Consider the following 20,106-nt stretch of genomic DNA (forward strand, 5'->3'; position numbering starts at 1 on the left):
AGTTGGTAGCTATACGAGCAGCTCAAACGCAGTATCAAGGCCTACAAATATCAACGAAAACTAATTTCGCACCTAGCACATATTGGGCTGCATGGCGCTACCATGGAAGCAGCAAATCAGACGCGAGCTGAGGCGAAGGGACGTTCTGCAGCTGGGGAACTACGGAAGCTTGGTGGAATCATGTAAAGCTTCGCAATAAATCTGTGCAAATCTAAAAGTTAATTAGGGTCTTTTAGAAACACAGGGGAAATTTGCAACTGGACATTAACCCCTAGCAACCAATCAAATAATTACTTTCACTGTTCTTCTTGCACTTGACTGCAAAAACTAATCACAGATTATTTTCCATGCATTACTGCCCAAGGGCACATTTGCCTAGCGTTTATTAATGAGCCCCAATGCATCCATCCTACAGTTTGAGTTTAAATTAAAACCCTTCATATCTGGGTGCTAATATTTTGGGTTTAGTAGCTGGTAAATGATCCTATGTCATCTCTCAGCACCGTCAACGTACAAATAACATTTGCTTGAATTCTATTTAGTCCAATGTCCGCATTCAAACTGGGGGAAGTTACCATGAAAATTACATTTTAACACTGTAGTTATGAATGAAATTTGTTTATTTGCCAGCTGTTTAGCCATGTAAACAGTTCACCCGATAGCGCTACTTATTGGCCGTGACAGGTATGCGTTTGAATGTCAAAGGATGGATATGAAAGGAGCAAAGGGCCTGAATGGAAAGTTTTGCAATTAAGAATAAGAAAAGTCTAGCCTTGCTGTCATTTGCACTTTAGTTGTGGGGCTTTACTGGCCCTAGCATTTTAAGCAATATGGCACATGGAACATTCAGATCTGGGGCTAGTTTCTTCCAACTTCCTTCAATAGTGTGAATTTGTCATTTAATTGTATGTAGTAAACAGACATTTTATGCCAGTTTTATACAAAATTAATCTTAACTACATTTTGGTGAATTCTCATCCCCACCAGTCCAGATATTAATATGTGTGCTTGTGGTGATTTTTTACAAAGCATCATCTTCATGGTTCAACTGTTTTCAATATGTTATAGAATGGCTAATTCTAAGTAACTTTTTTTTTCTTTTTTTAGTTTTTAATTATTTGCTATCTTCTTCGGATGACTTTCCAGCTTTAAAATGAGGGTCACTAATCCAATCTGAAACACAAATGCTCTGTAAAGCTAAAAAATTATTGTTATTGCTAATTTTTATTACTCGTATTTCTGTTTAGGCCCTCTCCTATTCATATTCCAGTTTCTCATTCAAATCAGTGCATGATTGCTAGGGCGATTTGGACTGAAATTGGAGAGCTGAAACTAAATAACACAAAGACAATAATAAAAATGAAAACCAAATGCAAATTGTCTCAGAATATCACTCTCTACATCATACTTTAAGGTAAAAAAGTGAACAGACCCTTTAACATTTTAGTTATATGGATCCATTATTTATTTATACACTTTTATGTGGTATCGGCATATGATATATTGGTTAGCGGAACTGAAGATGACCGAACTCATCATGTAAATTGTACTTCCTGTAGATGTTCGGTTACTGGAACAAGAAGAAGACCGAAGTAAGTGGAATAAAGAGACAGAGGTGAGCTAACAGGACATTTTTTTTTAAAGTCAAAGTTTAAGTTTTAAAAAGTGCATAGAAAAAACATGATATAGAAGGGTTAGGCAAAAATTGGCATGCATACAACAACAGCAGAGCCTAATAAAGAGATACCGACACCAAAAATTAAACTTTTTATCAAAGGGGAACTCCAGCTTCCAAACCAAAATTTGATAAAGAGGTCCACATAACACAGAAACCCCTAATATACCCATCACATTTACCTGTTTCTTCAAAAAGTATGAAGAAATGCCATTTACTATGCTGAAAACGAGCTGGTAAAAGTATGACCAGCATGACCTATAGGTAACTTAATGTACATTCAAATTATGAAGAGTAGTTTTTTAGTGTCATTATCACAAACAAGAAGAGTATTGCTAGGAAAATATTGCAAAATAAATGATTACTCCAAGTACCCTTTACCCCCAAATAAAATGTTACATTGAGTAAACTTCAAATTGTATTTTCAGGTTGTAAACCTAAAAATATTATTTCCTAGTAAAAGAAAATCTAATTCTAAGCAAATCATAATGTGCCAGCATGGTTTTATGCGTAATAGATCTTGTCAGACTAACTTAATTTCTTTTTATGAGAAGGTGAGCAGGGACCTTGATTCTGGGATGGCAGTGGATGTGATTTACTTTTCTAAAGCATTCGATACAGTGCCACACAGAAGGTTACTGGTTAAATTAAGTATAGTGGCCTGGAACATAGTATTTGTACCTGGATAGAGAACTGGCTAAAAGATAGATTACAAAGAGTGGTGGTAAATAGAACATTTTCTAATTGGACCAGTATTGTTAGATGTGTACCACAGGGCTCCCTTGCTTTTCAATTTGACCTGGAGGTGGGCTGTTTCTATTTTTGCAGATGATACTATAGGTTCCATGCAGGATGCTGCCTCTTTGCAGAGTGATTTGACTAAAGGTGGCCATAGACACACAGATCCTATCGTACGAATCGAGGATTCGTACGATTTTTGGATCGTGTGCCGACCTATTTCGTCCGGCGGAGATCGGTCGTTTGGTCGATCGGTCAGGGTTGATTTTGACCCGACCAATCCCGTCGGAGCCCATTACGCATTGTAATCGGATCGTTCGGCCATACGGCCGTACAATCAGATTACCCCCGATATAGCCATGCTCGTTAATGGCATATCGGGGAAAGATCCGCTCGTTTGGCGACGTTTCCTTAATTGGGAAGGATCTAAGGGAGTAGATTACAAGTTATCTAATTCTGGGCAGTGTCATTCTGTGGCCACTAAAGCAAATAAAGTTCTGTCTTGCATAAAAAAAGGGGATTAACGCAAGGGATGAAAACATAATTATGCATCTTTATAAATCCCTGGTAAGGTCTCACTTGGAGTATGCAGTGCAATTTTGGACTCCAGTCCTTAAGAGGAATATAAATGAGCTGGAGAGTGTGCAGAGACTTGCAACTAAACTGGTTAGAGGGATGGAAGACTTAAATTATGAGGGTTGGGGTTGTTTTCTCTGGAAAAAAGGCGCTTGCGAGGGGACATGTTTACTCTTTATAACTACATTAGAGGACATTATAGACAAATAGCAGGGGACCTTTTTACCCATAAAGTGGATCACCGTACCAGAGGCCACCCCTTTAGACTATAAGAAAAGAACTTTCATTTGAAGCAACGTAGGTGGTTCTTCACAGTGAGGTTGTGGAATGCACTGCCAGGTGATGTTGTGATGGCTGATTCTGTTAATGCTTTTAAGAGCATAATATCAAAGACTTTTGTGATACTAAACTCTATAGTTAGTATAGATATGGATATATATATATAATTTATGTGAAGGTATGGAGGGGGGTGTGTATGGATGCTGGATTTTTATTTGGAGGTGTTGAACTTGATGGACTTGGTCTTTTTTCAACCCGTTTAACTATGTAACTATCTTTCCAATATACAGTCATTACATATATTTAATGATTTCCAACAAGCAATCATTACGGATTTCAATGATTTTAAAGTTATTTGTAAATTAAATTGCTAACAAAAGCAATCCTTTGCCATTCTCCTCACTGCTGGTTCTGACTACTGAAACAAACGTCACAGAAGCCAGCTAACTTGACGTGAATTAGACTTGTGAATTAGCATGCAAGGCATTGTGGAATAGAGAAGAGTTATACTTATTGTAAATCTTTTCAGGCGCTTTCATTTAGAAATATTTGAAAAGGAATAGCAACAGTTCTACTAGTATGCACTTGGATGGGACATTGGAAACAATTAGTGTTGGATGGTGTTTGGGGACATTGATCGCGTACTTGGCACATTACATTTTAGCAAGGCTCTAACCACTATTGTGCCAGTTCCGGCAGTTGCTGAATTGGTACTCTGCCCCATGTCCTGTAGAGTACAAGATGCTGATAGAAGTGTGCTTTTAAAAATAGTTTTCTGATACACCACTGTACCAATCTTCTCTTGTACCAAGAATGCAGATATGTATATGTAGGTCCCTATAATTATGCATTTTGCAAACACTCTTGTGAAACCAAGCCTGCTTCAGTTCTTTTTTTTAGTACATCCTTCTGAACCTTTTCCCTGTAGTACTCCCTTTGGTGCGGGGAAAAACAGGTTCATCAATTCATTTTGGGAGTTTAGATTCCCTTTTAATATTAATCATTGAAAACATATCTCTTTTTTGACTTATCCTTATATACCTATGACTTTCTTGTATTTCTGGGCTGACCTGCTAACACTGATTGCTCACATAGTGCTGTTACTGATGTATTGGCCGCTATTTGAACCTCCTGCTCTTTTCCTAAACTTTAATGTGCCACTGTTTGCTTTTCTGGTACTAGTGCTCTAAAAGTGATATCTGTATTAGCAGTTTATTCTGGCCAACAAGCTGCGGGCTACACAAGGTGCTCATCTGTGGGTCAGGGTTGGTCCAAGGGCCACTAGTTGAAAGCACCAATTCAATGTAATGTTCAGTGTTATTTCTGCCTTTTGGTACATGAATGGAGAAAGATGCCATAAACATATTGTGTGTGTTTATTTATTGTTCACAATATGATAGGGTACCGGTAAGTGATAGAGTATATACCTGAGGCACTGGTCTTGAAGCTAAAAGTTTTGCATAGTTATATTTGTGCAAAAAGTATTATGTTTTATGCAGTTTGTTATTGACATTTTTTACAGGATCATGTGGATGAGCCTCTCACCCCTAACAGCTATATCATGATTCAAGCAACCTCTGACTGGTGAGTTTTGGGGGAATATTTATTATGCTGTATATAACATTATGTTACATTGCTTCCGCAAGTCACTCTAAGAAAAAATGTTAAATAAACATGTTATGCCATTTTGTACGCTGTTTTTTACACTGCAAAGTCTGGCGATGTGTGGTGTATTATCCCATTGTTTTTTACACAGCATAATAAATATACACCTTAATTTTATACAGCCACACTTCTATTTAGGGGAAATATAGAGGAGGTTGACTCTCTGACTGCACAAGGGACCAAGAGTGTAAAGAATCCAGTGGTGATCTAAGTAATAAGTAATTTCAGCATACAGTTGTGTTCAGAATAATAGTAGTCTGTCATCACTAACCTGAGCAATCAGGTTTTTGGTAGAAATGATATTACTTTTTTTTTAACAATTAATTTTCAAGGTATGAATTGTACATTGCATTTTGCAACAGGCTGATACATTATTACATCAAATTTGCAATAAAGCTTATCTGTTACTCAATCAAACCATTGTGGTGTTTGTTTGTTCTAGAGTGGTGGCTGCAACAAGAGACCACTATATGATAGTCTTCATGATCTGAGTGGAAGAAGAACTTTAACCTTAAAACCTTTGTCTGTTTCCTATTATTGAAACGGTGGGGGAAACTGGGTAGTAACATGGACAAAAAAAGAGGGGTGCGTACTTGACTAGTAACAAGTTATTACAGAAATTATATGTATGCTGCTGATTCTGTGTAATAGAATCATTAATTGAGCCTTATTCTAAATAGCAGTGTTCAAAATAATAGCTTCTACATAATAATTGCAGTGTGGAGTTTAATTAGTGATGTCATTCATTGTGTGAAAAAACAGGTGTAAATTGTGGCCCTTATTTAAAGGAAGGAAAGCAGAAAATATTGTGCATGCTGGTTATAGTGCATTTCTCTCGGAAATCTGAATAAAATGGGTCTTTCCAGACATTTTTCAGAACAGTGTGCTTTGATTAAAAGTTGATTGAAGAGGAGACAACATGTAAAAAAGTACAGAAAATGATAGGCTGCTCGGCTAAAACGATCTCAAATGCTTTAAAATGGCAACAAAACCTGAAAGATGTGAAAGAAAATGGAAAACTACAATTCGAATGGATAGAAGAATAGCCAAGATGGCAAAGATTCGGCTAAAGGAAGATCAAAGAAGGTCTAAAGTTACCTGTGAGTACTGTTACAATTAGAAAATGCCTAAAGTCCAATTGTTGAAAAGACACGCTGAAGAATTTGCCAAAGAACACATTGACTGGCCTAAAGAGAAATGACATTTTGTGACCGATGCAAGCAAATTTGTTCTTTTTGGGTCTAGGGGCCGCAGACAGTATGTCAGATGACCCCCAAACACTGAATTCAAGCCACAGTACAGTGTGAAGACAGTGAAACATGGTGGCATAAGCATCATATGGGGATGTTTCTCATACTATGGTGATGGACCTGTTTATCGCATATCAGGGATTATGGATCAGTTCAATACATCAAAATACATGAAGATGTAATTTTGACTTATGCCGAAGAAGAAATGCCCTTGAAATGGGCATTTCAACAAGACAACAACCCCAAACACACCAGTAAACAAGCAACATCTTGGTTCTAGACCAACAAGATTGATGTTATGGAGTGGCCAGCCCAAACCCTGGACCTTAATCCAATAGAAAACTTGTGGGGTGACAAAACCAAGAAATGCAGAAGAATTGTGGAATGTAAACGGTGTCAGAAGTTGGTCGACTCCATGTGCAGCAGTTCTCAGAAACAGTGATTATACAACTAAATATTAGTTCAGTAAATCAAAGAAAAGCAAAAGCTTGAAACATTTTTTTAGTTTATACAGCGAATGTTTGAGTTTGTAAATAAGAATGCAGACACTGCTATTTTTTGGAACAATAATATTCCTTTTTCTTCACTTTCAGTAAAGGAGTAACAGAGATACATTTTTCTTCATGTTTTGATTTGGAATGTAATGGGCAGTGTTCCCAATGCATTTGCAAGTATGGAAATAAAAGCTATTAAAAGGATTTTGTGCTTTATTCACTTTTTTTAAACACACTGCTATTATTCTGAACACAACTGTACATTGGTAAAATAGTTCACCGTTGATTCATTTGCAGTGGGACCCAGCAGAATATAACTATGCCTCTGATTTCTGTGTTTCATACATTTTAATTTAACTACTTATTTTTGTGTTATTCATTTAATATTTTTTGTGACATTGCAGTAACCAGTGCCATGACCTAAAGCACTTAAAAGAACAAAATGACTTGTTACTGAAACAACTCACTTGGATGGAGAGGGAAAGGGAACATCTCCTTACCTCAATGATAGAAGAAAAGCAGAAAGAAGCAGAAAGAGTGAATCAGAATAATGAAATTGAGGAGAGGTGAGTGAACTAGTGCACGATTAAAGAAACAGTTCAGTAAAAAAAGGAAAACTGGGTACTGTACTGTGGTTCAGTGAGTTTGCTTTTGATACTCAGCATGCAGGTCAGATTCAAAAACAAATAGTTATAACCCACATGCCCCCCCTGAAGTCACTGATTGGTTACTGGATGGTAACCAATAAGAGAGCTGCAAAACAGGAAGTAGTGTTCTGGCCATTATGTTAGACATCCAGTCACTCCAGCCTGTATACATTTTTTAATAGTATATATAATAGTATTTTTTTTTTTTATGGTATATTTAACCAGTTTTATTTTTACACTGAACAATTCCTTAAAGCTTATTGCAGTGAACTGTACACTGATTATCTGAACATTCCGTTACATTCAATTAAACATTACTGGGCCACTATATTCCATCAAATTAAATAGTTTTTGTTTATTACAGGGCGGGGATACATACTGTTTGTACTCATTTTTCATTTAGAACAGAGTATTAATCTCATCTATCTTATATTAACTTTATACATCAGTATTAGTGACGTGCAGGCTGACCCGATACCCGCGGGACCTCGCAGTGCTCTTTGCGGGTTGAGCTTTTCTCCTGCTCTCCCTGCCCACCACCTTCAAATGCCGGCATCCGACTTCCGGTTTAATAGTGTCACGTCTGCTCGCCCCTTTTGTGACGTTTTGTGGGGGTCTATAAAAGGACCTCCGGAAGCTGATGCAGGCGGGTGCGGGTATTAGTAGGGCGGGTTAGGGTAGGGTGCGGGTCAGGGAAACCCTGACTCTCACATCACTAATCAGTATTACCTAACCCCCAGCTCATTGCAGAAATAATATTTAGAACCAATGCTCCGATTGGGGGGTAACAGTAGTTTTTTTTTTTAAATATTGCCCCCCGCCAGAGCTAGGACACCGGTCCTGGGAGGGAGTTCCTAGTTCGAGCAGCCATGTCTGGGCACACGCATGCACATAATGAGCAAATGCCAGAACTTGCTTATTATGTGTATGCACAACATGGCCACTCACACCTCCCGGTACAGGTGTCCTAGCGCTGGCAGGGCCAATTTAAAAACAAAAAACCTACTGTTACCCCCAACCAGGCCAGGACTGTCAATCTATCTGATCATACAGATGCCCATGGGCCACTCCTTTTATAGTTAAGTGTGCTGGGGAAGCCGAATGGGAGCTGGAGCAATGCTTAAAAAAGGGGCGTGGCATTATTAAAACGGCAACCATATGCCTTATGTGCCAGAGTTTTCTTCTTTTGATAAAACTGACCATAGTATATCTGAATTGAATAGGCAGCGCCAGAATGGGGGAAAGGAGGCAAGGTTCACAGGCAGTACAGCAAGAGCAATACAACAATACGAATCATTTTGGTACTGAAATGCTAACTGCTATTTTATTTCCTTAGGTATCGACAGCTGAGAGAAATACTGTATCGAAAAAGAGAACGCCCTACACAGAGTCGTCTTGTATCTATCAGCTCCCATTCTAATCTCAATAAAACTAGCCCATTAAATAAGCTTACAAAGTAAATTATTACTACATTACTCATCTCTCCACTAGTGATGTTTTTTTATACATACACATTTTGTTGGTGTTGAAATTAGTACAAATACTCTAAATTTAAAGGGGACTCATCACCCAAAAAAAATTATTCAAAATCCTATTTTATCACATTAGTCAACACTAACAGTAACAATAAATTATTTGAATCTTGTTTCCTTCAGTCTGTGATTTCATAATTATAGCAAGCAGGCAGGAGCCAATTTGTGGACACTGTTATTAAGACAAGCCTTGCAACATCTCAGAATCTTGTTTGTGAACTAGAATGGGGACCTGGTGTGCATCTCCATGCCCTGGTTACACAATTAAACAGTGAAGAGAACAGGGGAATGTGGGGTGAGCAGTGACATCTAGGAAGTGCTGAATGGAAAGTGAAAGCAATTGTCAGCATAGAGGTGGGGCAGACAATATTTGGTTGACAGCTGAGATTTTGAAATGAGCTTACAACAGCTATGTGTAATAAAGAATAAAGCTATGTTCTAATAAAGAATAGAAATTGGATTTCATGTTTAATTTGAAAAGGACTTTTATTATAAAGATTTTTGTGTCTGGATGACAGGTCCACTTTAAGCACAAATCTGCATCCCCCCCACCTACACACATGCATCTTTCACATCCTATATTAGCTTGAGCATATAACATCTTCTGATGATATCAGGGGGTGTAGCGATTACAAAAGACTACGGACAAATTTATCACCATATGCAATTTTCATCTTTTCTTGATTTTGCTGTAATTTCACTACAAAAGTGGCTTAATGTTAAGAATTGTTTTCAGGACTACTGTACTGAATTGTTAAATGTAATCTGATGTAATATGTCAGTATTGTTAAAATATTAAATGTTTTCACTTGCTGGTTAAGTATCTGTGTCAGATTATCTTTCTTATGATATGCCTGGACTTCATGAGTTAGTAAATAAAACAATTTAATAATGTATATCCTGTCAACACATTAATCCAGCATTTTATTGGCCCATTTATATCAATATCTGGCTGGAAATAGGCAAGTTCAAAAATCTTTTTGGGCATTGTACAGAGTTTTGAGTTGGATAAAAGTGTTTTAAGCTTTGCTCCAAAAAGGAGCATTAAGTCAATATGAGTTATATACTGCTAATTATGCTTTATCACAAACCGAGGCAATATAACATATTTGGGTTTTGCAGTCCTTAAAGGACCAGTTACATCAAAAAGTAACTATTTTCTTTTAGATTTAAAGTGTGCATTTGTTGACCGATCACCTACAAATGATCTATTTCTCTTTTTAGATGAGGTATTCAGTTTGTAGTTCAGGAAAGGCATAAATGTAATTTGACCACTGTTTATCTTCCTGTGTAAAAACTAAATCCATTGCAATCTATGCAGCTTGTCTGTTATCTATTGTGTTTGAGGGATTAGTCACTCTTGACTATTTAAGAGTGACTGCTGGCAACATATCTCTTTAATGTCTCTCCATTTGAAATAATTGAAATCCATGGTGCTATTACCAACATATCGCTAATTCGACTGAAACTGCCTCTGGAGAAAACTCCTGCCAACTTAGCAATATGTTGGTCATAGCACTAGCGATTTCAATTATTTCAAATAGAGCGGCATTTTAGGTAGATATGTCGCCCGCATTTGCTCATAAATAGTTGCGGGTGACAAATCTCCCCGTCTACCAATGCCCTAAACTGTTCTTGAAATCATTCAATTACGGTGGTTATACGATTCCCAAATTATGCAAAACATCCAAGCACTGAACACATACACTTTTTTTGTGCCAAATCTACTAAAAATTAGAGGAATACCAAAACCATGATATTGTTGGCTAAATGAAAATACTAGAAATGACAGATGTGCCAAACCCTCGATTTTGTTGGCTAAATACTGAAGCCTTCTGCAAAATTAAAATGTATACAATAAAATTACAAATAAATTGTAATATTATCACGGTCATTCAGGTGTCTAAGCAGAATGAAACAATACTTATATAAAGGAAAACTATACCCCCCAAATAATGTAGGTCTCTATTAACAGATACTGAGTAAAACAGCTCATGTGTAAAACCCTGCTTCATGTAAATGAACCATTATAATAATATACTTTTTTAGTAGTATGTGCCATTGGGTAATCATAAATAGAAAATTGCCATTTTAAAAAATAAGGGCCACCCCCTGAGATCGTAAGATTCACTGTGCACACATACAAACCACATGTAAGGTCACATGAGCCAATTAACAGAGTTCTGCCTTTTGCTTCCTCACTTCTTCCTGTTACAGTTAGTGTTGTAGTATTTCTGGTCAGGTGATCTCTGAGGCAGCACAGATAGAGTCACGAAATGGTGGTTCAAGGCAAGAGATGTAAAAGGGTAATATTTATGTAAATATATATTCCAGTTTGGTAAGATTCTTTAATATGTCATTCAATTTGATATAAACTATCTGTTGCTTAAGTGTTCATTTTGGGGGTATAGTTTTCCTTTCCTTTAACAAACTTTTTATTCTGAACTGCAAAAGCTACACTAGAATATATGATGGAAGCCCTCGTGCAACTTTCTTAAAAATGGTAGCAAAGGATGCAGTAAACTGCAGATTTCCACCAAGCTAAAATATTCACATGTTCCTATCAATGAATATATGAATGGTATGACAACAGTGATTCAACGCAGTACTTCTACTCTAAAAAAAAAAAGGGGTCATAGATTTAGAATATATATTTATTTTTCACATGAGGAAAACCAATTATTATACAAGATGCAATGCTGTAGTGGAAAGAGGTCACAGTTTAGGCTTAGAGGGTATCAACACCCAGCCTTCCTTCTTCCCAACCTTGGTTAATGCAGCAATGGTTCCAAGAGCAAGACATGCAGTAGTCCCAGTCATATAATTATGAGCTAAAAGAAAACACATGAAAACCGTGAGTGCAATATAAAGGAGCTTTTTAAGACTTTACATCATGGGCTAATCCTGACCTTGGTCTTCAACCATTAAATCTTAATTGTTTTACTGCATGCTGATATACTAAACAATATTTGAATTCTGGGAAAAATGCTGCATTGTGGGTAAAAAAATTGTAATGTACATAAAATATTGCACTTTGTACAACGAGGTTTTGGGTGAATAAGCCCTAGAATCCTTTAAAATCTGACACACACAATATTTCTTATACGTCTTACACTGTTAAATAGATTATATTGATTACTTATGGATCTGTAAAATGTAAACCCAGTTTATTAACACAATGTTAATTTTGAATGCATGAACTTACTTCTGACACCCAGAAAGATGCCCGATGCACACCCTCCTATAAAATAATTTAGGGGGTCTTCTGGCTTATCACGAATCTGAGCACTAAGACAAGTGGAAATGCCAAAGATTGCACCCACTGAGGCTAAAAATATGGAAAAAACAAAAAGAAGAAAACATGAGAAATTATTTGCACTGTGATAGTTTTCCTGCTTCTCTGAGGCTGTAAAAAATACGCAGGCTGTGAGCAGCGGAACCAAACCTCCATCTGCCGTTGGCCTAACTGACAAACATGTTAATAAATCACCCTTATAAAGTCATTTCTAAGAGATGTTACATGATGACATAAAATGAGTGCTAATGGAAGGTGTGTGATATATTTGATTAAGATGTTAAGGGATGTTTTAATTCTGAATAACAAATTGTATCAAGATCTACTGGCAGATCATGATCTACCTATTGGGCAACCTTGGACTTTTCGACAAAGATAATGTTACCAGAATGTGTGGAGTTAATAAAAGCACTTTGCAGACATTGCCCTAAGATAAACTATCATTCCCTCTGCAGATCCCTATGGCTCCCAGTCTATCATTTGTGCTCCCATTGCCAAACGTCCTCTTCCACCAGCATAAAATATATGTGCAGTCCTATTGCCATACTACTAGATTCAACTGGATTCCATGTATCTTGAGTGCATTCAATTTTAAAGGGGGACAAATATTTTAAGACAAGCCAGAATTGTAGTGTGCTGTACCCTGCCTACACAGAGTTAGATCTCACAAGTGTGCTTGTCACTACCATGAGGCAATGATATTAGTCAGACAAAAAAAAAACTTGGTCAAGGCCTAGGTAAACTACCCATTGTGACAGTCCCCATTGTTGCTCGCTGAATTCCTTCCAATGCTGTCTTGGGCTGAAATGCAACAATATGATATGCTGAGCCAACCAAGCCTACAGGAAAGAGAAGAAAAGCAATTAAGTTTATCAAATTATCATTTTTTTTATTTATATAGCACCGGCCAATTTATGCAGCACTTTGCAGAGATTGTTCATCCTTTAAAGTGGTGCGTGAAAGTTTGTGAACCCTTTAAAGTTTTCATGAAAGTGACTTAAAACATCCTCTGATTTTCAAACAAGTCCTAACATTAGATAAAGAAACCCTAGTTAAACACATAAAACAAAAATGATTATATTTGCTTATGTGTTTATAGAAAAAAAATATCAAATAACATTTCTGTGTGTGGCAAAAGTAAGTGAATTAGGCTCCTAGTATTTGGTTGTTCTACCATAGAATGGTTACAGAAGCTTAGAGCGTGATTCACTTACTTTTGCCACATGCAGATATGCTATTAGGTCATTTTATTTTTTTTATTTCAATAAATATATAACCAAATATAATAATTTTAGTTTTATTTGTTTATCTAGGTTTTTTTCATCTACTTTTAGGACTTTCAGAATCAGTTGATGTTTTTGGTCACATTCATATAAAAAAAATGAAAATTTTAAAATGTTGACAAAATTTCAAGCAACGCTATATACGTCAGTCCCTGCTGCACTTTAGCATACAAAAGCATTCACACACACACACATGTATGGACAGTTTTATTAGGAACCAATGCCTTTATGGTTTTTTTTGGAAAGTGGGAGGAAACAGTAGTAACTGGATGAAATCCACAACAAACACAATGCAAATGACATAAAGCAGTGCCCTGTTTCTCTTATGTTCCCCACTCAGTAAGATAGTAGTGTTGTCAATCCCCAGCCTGGACTGTAAATCTGGATATTCAGGCAAATGCCTAAAAGGCTGCTGCAAACTGATATGGAACAGCACTTTTTATTGACTCTGGTGCAGCTGATTGGCCTTGGAGTCAGTATTGAAAGGCCAGGACCTATTTTGAATCTGAATCCAAGCACGGTTATCTGTCTACTTCCCTTTGCCTGCCATTATAGAAGTTGTGAAGTGCATATTCTCACACAGTATTTCTTAGAAGACTGACAAGTTACAAAGTGTGGAACTAGTGAGTGGTATACTGCCGAGATTCATATAATAGAATACCAGTGCACATATATACTGCCTACACAACGCAGCATTCTCTATGAAAAGCACGGCTGCGACACACTAACTATTAAACACAAATGAACAAATTCTCATTAATCGAGGCATGTTTCCCACTCTATATAACGTTACAGTTTGAAGCCAGTTTCTATTGACCTTCTGCCCCTTTCCACCACATACAGTACATTTCGTACACTTTACGAACACCCTACTACCCTCATTTACACTTATTTTCTGTACACGCACCCAGAGCTGCCCCCAGTTTCGTAGTCAGCCATGTCTTCTGCACACATTCTGTCCCATCGGGTATATCCCAATACCCCATTTTTCCAGTGCGACAAGGACACGGTTGCCACTAGTTCTTAAATGCTAGTAAGGTGCGTGTGACGTCACCAGAACGCGAACGTCTCGGGGAACGTCTCCAACACGTGACATTCGGCGCCTTATTCAAATGGCTGTATAAAATAGATTGCGAGGGGGCAGCCCTCAGTTACTCGGGGGGTTCGATGAGAATGGCGGATTAGTAGTGGCAATGTGCGCCATTGAGTGAGTATTGGGTTGTGCTGGGTAGCATTATTTTTTTTCTGGGACAGGATTAAATGCAGGAGTTTATTCAGTTCTTTCATTAGTGGCATACTGGGGCTCTTGCTGTTTAATGGAGGCTGTTGGTCTATTACACAGTACTTGCTGGTCTCTGTAAGGTGTGTGCCCTTAATATGAGGGTCTTATTGAAGCCTGTTATATGACTAGAGTCAACCTATCAGAAATCCAATATACTGCAGCACACTATAATTTGTGTAAATATAAAGGTGTACTTTATTTAGCTCAAATACGAGCAGACATGTGGCAACGTTTCGGGCCTCGCAGGACCCTTTCTCAAGGCTTGAGAAAGGGTCCTGCGAGGCCCGAAACGTTGCCACATGTCTGCTCGTATTTGAGCCAAATAAAGTACACCTTTATATTTACACAAATTATAGTGTGCTGCAGTATATTGGATTTCTACAATTGAAGTTTGGATCCGTGGCAGGCGTGATCGAATACTGCTAGAAGCACCTGATCCGAAAGGAAAATTGTCTGAGGTGAGCACTCCAATTTTGTGTAGAGTCAACCTATCAGACTGTTTCAGAAAAGCAGCCAAGCTATGAGACCATTTATTTCAATGCTATCAGACTACTCTTTCCCCACACATTCCAAAACTAGTGCCATGAAGCTGACCCCAGCCTGAGTCAGTCCACTTCGTTTTGTGCAATTTCACTGTTCAAATGTGGCACAAAATATTGCATGTTGCACTAATTTCTAGTCCTCATATGCAAAATTCTGTTACCCATAGCAACAGCAAAACACATTTCCCATGCATTCCACCACTAGTGCCACAAAGTTCACCACCGCCTTACTCAGTCCACTTAGTTTGGTGCAATTTCACTGTTGAAATTTAAGCAACACTGCGAAAAATATTGTATCTCGCACTAATTTCTCTTTTTATGGCTGCCCCCATTGCTACACAGCAGCTTATTTATACAAACAATAGTAGTGTTTCTTAAGCAAACACAGCAGTTTTACCAGTGCAGGGAAACACTGCATTATATTTTCATTACTTTAAAACACGTTACTGTTCCTTTAAGAATACTCAAGCCTTTTGCTACTAAAACTACACAAGAGTTCCTAAACTTTTGCATGTTTTCACCATTCAAATACCATGGTAACCTGACAATTGGATTTTCTTTTCCCTGAACATGTTTTTTTAGAAAAAACACATTTATGCAAAAAAAACAATGATAAATCTGAAGTATTTGAATGAAGAAATCACGCAAGAGTTACCTGTAAATGCCCATAAGTCTTTAATTACCCCTCGATGCAGACTCAGCGCAGCAGAGCTCATGGGTGCCATCTTCACCGCTTTGGGTCCCTGGGGCTGTCGCCGCATGCACAGTTGTTCCGATCTGGAAAATTGCTACAGCTGCGCAAGCACCGATACACTGCTTACTTACTGAAGACTCCCGGTGTGGTGAAGATGGTGTCCATGAGCTCCGCTGCGATGACTGCATCAAGGGATAATTAGGGGCATTTACATGTATTAAACACCTGGGCGGGGAGAACAGGGAGGGGGGGGACTATGGAGGGTAGGGTTTTTTATTTCTCCTTTAAGTATTGTAGAATATAATATTTTAGGATTTGGAAATTCCAAAAGCCAAGTTTGTGGATTTTTCCTAACCCCAAAAAGGCAACTGATTAATCACCTTCATCATCCTCTTCACCTACTAAAGTAAATATTATATGTAAAGATTTAAGAACTATGCATATTGCTTAGGAATATCATAATAAATAATTCAAACATACAAAATATATATTTTTTGTGTTCTTTTGGAGCCAATGTTCCTTTTCGGCTATGCAAGCAAAATAATTTGTGCACACAATGTGAACGTATGTGCACATTCTTTAACACAAAATTCTTTGTGCACACCACAATTTGTTGTGTGCCATGGCCTCAAAATGTATGTGGGCATATACATTTAGAGGAAACATTGTTTGGGGCAACTGTTTACAAAAATGTTGGCTAACAGAGGGCACATTGTGCATAATGAGCATGTGTCCTAACTGAGGCACAGACTAAAAGGCAGTGTAGAAGGTAGGCACTGACACAGGTTTGCTTTGACAGAGAAGAAAAGATGCACAAAAAGAGCAAAATATCCACATTTGGCAATGTAATACTCTTTGTAAGTGCAGTGAAAATTTTAGTTGTGTTTAGACTTTTAAGGCATGCCTGAAGATGTTGTAATCTTTTTTTCAGTTGTTTTACAGAACAAAGTTATATTACATATATTGTGTACTGGTGAAGACAAGTGATATTGATTGACAATATTACACTGCTGTAAGAGGTCTCTAAACAGTTTTGGTGTTTACAAGAGCTAAATTAAATTAGCGCAAAGATAAATTTATTGGTGCAGAGTCATACATTTTGACTTTGTGAATATTTACATTTGTGCAAAAGTCCAAAGTCTAAGCAATCTGTCAGTGCAGGCAGCATTCCAGCAGGTCATACAGGCAAGTGTCAATATTGGGGTCAAGAACAATAGTAACAGGGAAGAGTGACCTGCAGGAAGGTTTTATTGCTATTGGTAACTTGTAAGGTTAAAAACACCTTGTGATATTATAATGTCAGATTCACAAATACTAGTGAAATTCCTGGTTTGGCCGTTAATTTCACACACACACTGCAAAATCAGGCATTCACAGTTGATACTTAAACTAAATAATGTATTTTATTTATTTATAATGTTATTTTCCAACAGTTGTATGGGTACAGTGGTCCCATCTGGAATGGTTTACTACTCGGTGATCCAATACCACCCACAAAGCTGGACAGCCTGATTCTTCTAACTCATCAAGACTTACAAATTCTTTTAAAAAAAATCATGTGATCACATTAATGTTGAGATTTTTCTAATTGCGAAACATTTTCCAAATATTGAAGGCCTCCAATCAACTTGTTTATTATCCACTGTCAAGATAGGTGAGCCCATTGGGTCACCTACCAAAGAATATATTCAGATTCATGTCCATGATCATCACTGGATTACCCTAATATAAACTGCTCTCAATGAACTGCAAAGAAAAACTACAAATCACATGGTTCTTGAGAAGTAGTACCACAAAAAACTAAAAATCATTGTGAAGGATGTACAACAACAAGCAAATGTTTGCGGATCTCTTGCATTTCTGCAAGATCGATCTCAGCGTTTATATAATGAATAAAGACTATGGCAATGCATATTCCAGTGCTTTCAGAATCAAACTTAAAAAACATTTAAAACCAAAAATCGGAAATCATGCAAAAGTAGAGAAATTGGATTGAAGTTCAGTTCCCAGCTGTTTGTGGACTTTACCTCCTAGAATACAGTATTATTAGGGCTGTTTATTTATAGCCATATTGCTTAAATCATTTTTTAATAAAAGCCAGTGACGGTAGTTAGTGTTGATGCTTAAGAAAACTTTTTTAAAAACTATAGTTGGAGCTACACCTTTTTCAAATGTTTATAAAGTTTTTTTTGTTGTTAAAGTTCTTTTCATAGGGCAGTTTATTGTTCACATGGAATGTATGGGTATTTGACTATTTTTCTACTACATAAATAAAATGGGGGCGGAGGGGAAATTTATTAACTTTCCTCTTGTCTACATAACGTTTACCTATAAAGCTATGGGCACACAGGCTGAAGGTCTGACCTGCTGTCATGCTGTGTATTTTTGCAGACTTGAGAGAAGTGGTTCTGCTCCCTGCTTCATTGTTTTGAATTTGATTAGTGTATTTAGGCTGACCTCTCCTTCTGCTCCACTGTATGTGAGTGCACACAGGCTGATTGGATTCAAATCAATGAAGCAGGGGCCCTGACCAAATCTGCTCTCTGCATCTTTAATCCAATGGAGAGAAGGATGGAAGCGACATTGAGAAAAACGTTCCTATCGGGTACAGCAGCATTTAGGCCAGCTATTGTGATGAAGTCAGTCTCTAGGGCCATGAGACTATGTCTGGCTAATGTTGAAGAGGCAATAATTAATCAAGTTGACAGAACCAACATTGTAGCCGCCTTATCCGAGATCAAACTGGCAGCAGAATTTTTCGCAGAAGCCTCAATGGATCTGGTCAGACTTATGGCTAGGTCTACAGTTTTGTCTGTGGTAGCCAGAAGAAGCCTTTGGTTAAGAGGTTGGGCAGCCAATGCGGCTTCCAAGGTCAACATCTGCACTGTGCCATTCGTGGGTCCGTTATTATTTGAGCAGAAACTGGATGAGATTATTAAGCATGCCTTGGGGAAAGTTGTTTTTTTTTTTTCTTCCCCAAGATAAAAACAGAAGACATACTGGATATTTTCAGCAAAATTCAGACAGAACTATAGAGACATTTTTGGGCTTATAGGCCAGGCAGATCTTATGGTAGATAACAGTCATGACGTGAAGGTCAAAGTGCTCTGTCAAGAGGCCAGATCTATTTCTTCAGCTTCTACTACTTTTCATCCCTACATAGGATTCTGAAATAAGGCCCACTCAGGTCATCCACCAGAAACACTTATTACATTATCTGGGATGTTTGTGCAGTGATGCCAAGAGGAGGGTTTTAATATAGATTTTTTTTAATATGGAGAAGGGTTTGGGAGCTTGTCCTAATCAACTTGGGGCAGGATAAAACCTATGGTGTATGCTGTTTCTTCAGGGTCCAGGAAAGAGAAATAACGGTAAGTATGGTACAAATTTCCCTCATTCTGCCTTGAAGAAACGAATGCAATATCTTAAGGTTTTTAAATGTATTGGTTTCAGTTTTTGTTATTTTGAAATTACTAACTGATTGATAGCTTGTTTGGAAAGAAAATAAGTTTGACCATAGCTATGAAAACTTTTATTATACAAATTTAAAGCACTGACTCAAATGTAAATTTGAATGTGAGATTTATCACACCTCGACCATGGAAACATGTCTAATTCAAATATTGGCCACCTTAAACCAGCCGAGTTAATTTACACGTCAATGTCAAAGGGCCGTTGAACCATATCAAGATATTAATTGCCTTCCTGACATTCAAGTTTTTCTTTTGAGGAAAACTCGATTTGAAATAAATTTCATCTGGACTATTCGATCGAATATTAGGGGGCAGATTTATCAAGGGTCGAATTTCGAGGTACAAAAAACTTCGAAATTCGATCATCAAATTAAAAAACTTCGAATTCGAGGTCAAATAAAAATCGAACGTTTTTAGCGATCGATCGAAGGATTTTTATTCGATGTGTAAAGACTTAGAAAAATGTTGTAGAAGGTCCCCATAGGCTAACATAGCACTTTGGCAGGTTTAAGTTGGCGAAGTATTGAAGTCGAAGTTTTTTTTTAAAGAGTACTTTGATTATCAAATGTTCGAATATTTTAATGATTTTTACTTTGAATCTAAGTAAATTCAAAGTCGTAGTATCCTATTCGATGGTCAAAGTATCCAAAAATTACTTCGAATTTTTTTACTTCAAAAATT

The 20,106-nt window shown here is 37.4% G+C and overlaps 2 protein-coding genes and 1 long non-coding RNA gene across 3 annotated transcripts; 2 read left to right on the top strand and 1 right to left on the bottom strand.

The window, feature by feature from the left end:
* Positions 1-43: 43 nt before the first annotated feature.
* On the top strand, positions 44-9,676 carry LOC108706859. Its single transcript, XM_018243627.2, has 5 exons — positions 44-182; positions 1,560-1,615; positions 4,791-4,852; positions 7,082-7,243; positions 8,661-9,676. The coding sequence occupies exons 1-5, from the start codon at positions 92-94 to the stop codon at positions 8,782-8,784; spliced, it is 495 nt and encodes a 164-aa protein (XP_018099116.1). The 5' UTR covers positions 44-91; the 3' UTR covers positions 8,785-9,676.
* A 1,816-nt stretch (positions 9,677-11,492) lies between these two features.
* Positions 11,493-14,499, bottom strand: ndufa11.S (NADH:ubiquinone oxidoreductase subunit A11 S homeolog). Its single transcript, XM_018243628.1, has 4 exons — positions 14,342-14,499; positions 12,898-12,990; positions 12,062-12,184; positions 11,493-11,687 (listed from the first exon to the last, which is right to left on the bottom strand). Exons 1-4 carry the CDS (start codon positions 14,418-14,420, stop codon positions 11,572-11,574), a joined length of 411 nt encoding a protein of 136 aa, XP_018099117.1. The 5' UTR covers positions 14,421-14,499; the 3' UTR covers positions 11,493-11,571.
* Positions 14,500-14,509: 10 nt separating this feature from the next.
* LOC108706861 lies at positions 14,510-18,249 on the top strand. Its single transcript, XR_001934159.2, has 2 exons — positions 14,510-14,641; positions 17,386-18,249. It is a non-coding gene; the product is annotated as an uncharacterized LOC108706861 (long non-coding RNA).
* Positions 18,250-20,106: the final 1,857 nt, after the last annotated feature.

The sequence above is a fragment of the Xenopus laevis genome, chromosome 1S, assembly GCF_017654675.1.
Source record: "Xenopus laevis strain J_2021 chromosome 1S, Xenopus_laevis_v10.1, whole genome shotgun sequence".
NCBI lineage: Eukaryota > Metazoa > Chordata > Amphibia > Anura > Pipidae > Xenopus > Xenopus laevis.